Here is a 2,500-nt window from a genome sequence, read left to right on the forward strand (position 1 = left end):
TCGGTGGAAAATTCTCAAAGTCAAAAAAGTATTTTGAATTATTTTGAGTCCCACTGCCTTTAAAACAGCAAAGTGTTTACGGTTTTGAATGCCACATTTGGATACATCTTCTGTAAGAGTAGGTCTTTGAAATTATATGTTTTGGGTGAGTACATATTAGAAGTGTTTGTGTGTGTGTGTGTGTGTGTGTGTGTGTGTGTGTGTGTGTGTGTGTGTGTGTGTGTGTGTGTGTGTGTGTGTGTGTGTGTGTGTGTGTGTGCGTGTGTGTACTCGCGCGCGTGTATGCCTATGTTCGTCCTAGGTCTATGGTTCTTCAGCTAGCGTCATCTGTGTCCTGATAGCAAAAGTAAGGCAATTTTGACTTTAAGGGGGATTTTGAACTCAAATAAATCCGACATGAAATAGTGGATTTGAGTTGGGACAAATATATTTTTTTCTTAATACGAAGACAAGAACGTTTTACTAACTGAGCCAGCATATAATATTACCTTTACTTGATATATGTATAATTATTCAACAACACATGTACCAGATGATATCACTCTCTCTATTGCTTGTATATAATAATCACTTTAGATTTGTCAACATGGACATTTGTTCCATTATTTAAAGAATTATAGGTTGGAATGTATTAGTAATGGGACAATACCTGAATTCTTAACGATTCCTATACGAGTTCCGATACTGCCCTAAACTTCCGATTCCGATAAATGATTACTAAATGTATTTTCTTCATACAGTGTTTGTTTCCCGAACTAACTGTAGGACCCGAAATTAACCACTATTGGAATCGGAATCGTATCGGAATCGGAAGTTTAGAGCAGAATCGGAACTCGTACCGGAATCGGAAGTTTAGAGCAGAATTGGAACTCGTACCGGAATCGGAAGTTTAGAGCAGTATTGGAACTCGTACCGGAATCGGAAGGTTAGAGCAGTATCGTAACTCGTATCGGAAGTTTAGAGCAGTATCGGAACTCGTACCGGAATCGGAAGTTTAGAGCAGAATTGGAACTCGTACCGGAATCGGGAAGTTTAGAGCAGTATCGCGACTCGTATCAGAACTTTAGAGCAGTATCGAAACTCGTACCGGAATCGGAAGTTTAGAGCAGTATCGCGACTCGTATCAGAACTTTAGAGCAGTATTGGAACTCGTACCGGAATCGGAAGTTTAGAGCAGTATCGCGACTCGTATCAGAACTTTAGAGCAGTATCGAAACTCGTACCGGAATCGGAAGTTTAGAGCAGTATCGTAACTCGTATCAGAACTTTAGAGCAGTATCGAAACTCGTACCGGAATCGGAAGTTTAGAGCAGTATCGTAACTCGTATCAGAACTTTAGAGCAGTATCGAAACTCGTACCGGAATTGGAAGTTTAGAGAAGTATCGTAACTCGTACCGGAATCGGAAGTGTAGAGTAGTATCAGGACTCGTACCGGAATCGGAAGTTCAGAACAGTATCGGATCTCGTATCGGAATCGTTGAAAATCTTGGTATTGTCCCATCACTAGAATGTGTTCACGGGGACAGCTCAGAATGCATTCTCTTCGAGGCATCTCGTATTTCAAGGTAAATTTGGGATGCTAAGTGGGTCTGTGTTAACTATACGTCTCGTGTGACTTTTGGATTGACTGATCACCCTGGAATCCTACTTACAGAGGTTGTCGGTGAGAGGGATGTTTTCAACATCTATTTCTGAAAATAGGAGTTTCTATGGTGGTAGGTGCTTATGGGGGGGATGGTATGAGGGGGTCAATAGTTTGGCTTACCACCACGAGAAAAAAAAAAAGGAACACTGAAAAAAAAAAGAGAAGGGGGAGGGTGTTTTTTGTTTTTTTCTTTTTCTTTTCTTCTTCTTAGAGTTTGGTTTGGTCCTGTTTCCTTGGAGAGGTTATAGGCGGCGGAGATATGATCTCCCCGACCAGCCGTTTCTTCGTCCTTCCGTTCTCGGTCATCGTTGGCGCCTCCTGGTTAGCCGCTGCCTCTTCGTCGCTATCAGACCCGAGGTTAAGGGCCGGGTTGATCCTACCATTCATTTCATTCACATCGGTCGAGTTGTACTTGACAACCGTGTGGCAGGTCATGACGCTCATCTCCCCTTCGTGAGGCTCACCCACGCGTTCGGCGTCCTCGGGAATGTTGACGACGCAACGCAGGAAGTCGTACTTGGGAGACAGGCGCCCCGTCTCGAAGAGCCATCGACTCAAGATCGAGAAGAAGACGAGGGTCGAGGCCGAGACGATCATGGCTAGGGTTCGGAAGGGGAAGAGCTGGGTGCCCTCCTCCTCGTCGTAGTACGGGTACCTGCAACAGACAGAAGTAGAAAAGGAGTAGGCATGAGACCCAAAGGAAGATGAGAAACAGATGTATATTCTTTGGCTAAGGGAGAAGGGGTGGGGGTGGAGAGGAGGGAAGGGGTGGGGGTGGAGAGGAGGGAAGGGGCGGGGGTGGAGAGGAGGAAGATTGGGGTGAAGAGGAGGGAAGGGGGTGGGAAGGGGATAGG

The 2,500-nt window shown here is 45.0% G+C and overlaps 1 protein-coding gene across 3 annotated transcripts in view; it reads right to left on the reverse strand.

The window, feature by feature from the left end:
- The window catches only part of ChT (choline transporter), a 164,363-nt gene that overhangs the window by 1,030 nt on the left and 160,833 nt on the right, over window positions 1–2,500 (reverse strand). For all 3 annotated transcript variants that reach the window (XM_076187995.1, XM_076188004.1, XM_076188014.1), the window contains exon 11: window positions 1–2,301. This exon is cut by the window's left edge and continues 1,030 nt beyond it. In XM_076187995.1, the coding sequence (XP_076044110.1) occupies window positions 1,854–2,301 (448 nt within the window). In that variant the 3' untranslated portion in view covers window positions 1–1,853. The remainder of the gene's footprint in view (window positions 2,302–2,500) is intronic.

This window comes from Oratosquilla oratoria, chromosome 1 (genome assembly GCF_046742065.1).
Source record: "Oratosquilla oratoria isolate Oo_2021 chromosome 1, ASM4674206v1, whole genome shotgun sequence".
Classification (NCBI taxonomy): domain Eukaryota; kingdom Metazoa; phylum Arthropoda; class Malacostraca; order Stomatopoda; family Squillidae; genus Oratosquilla; species Oratosquilla oratoria.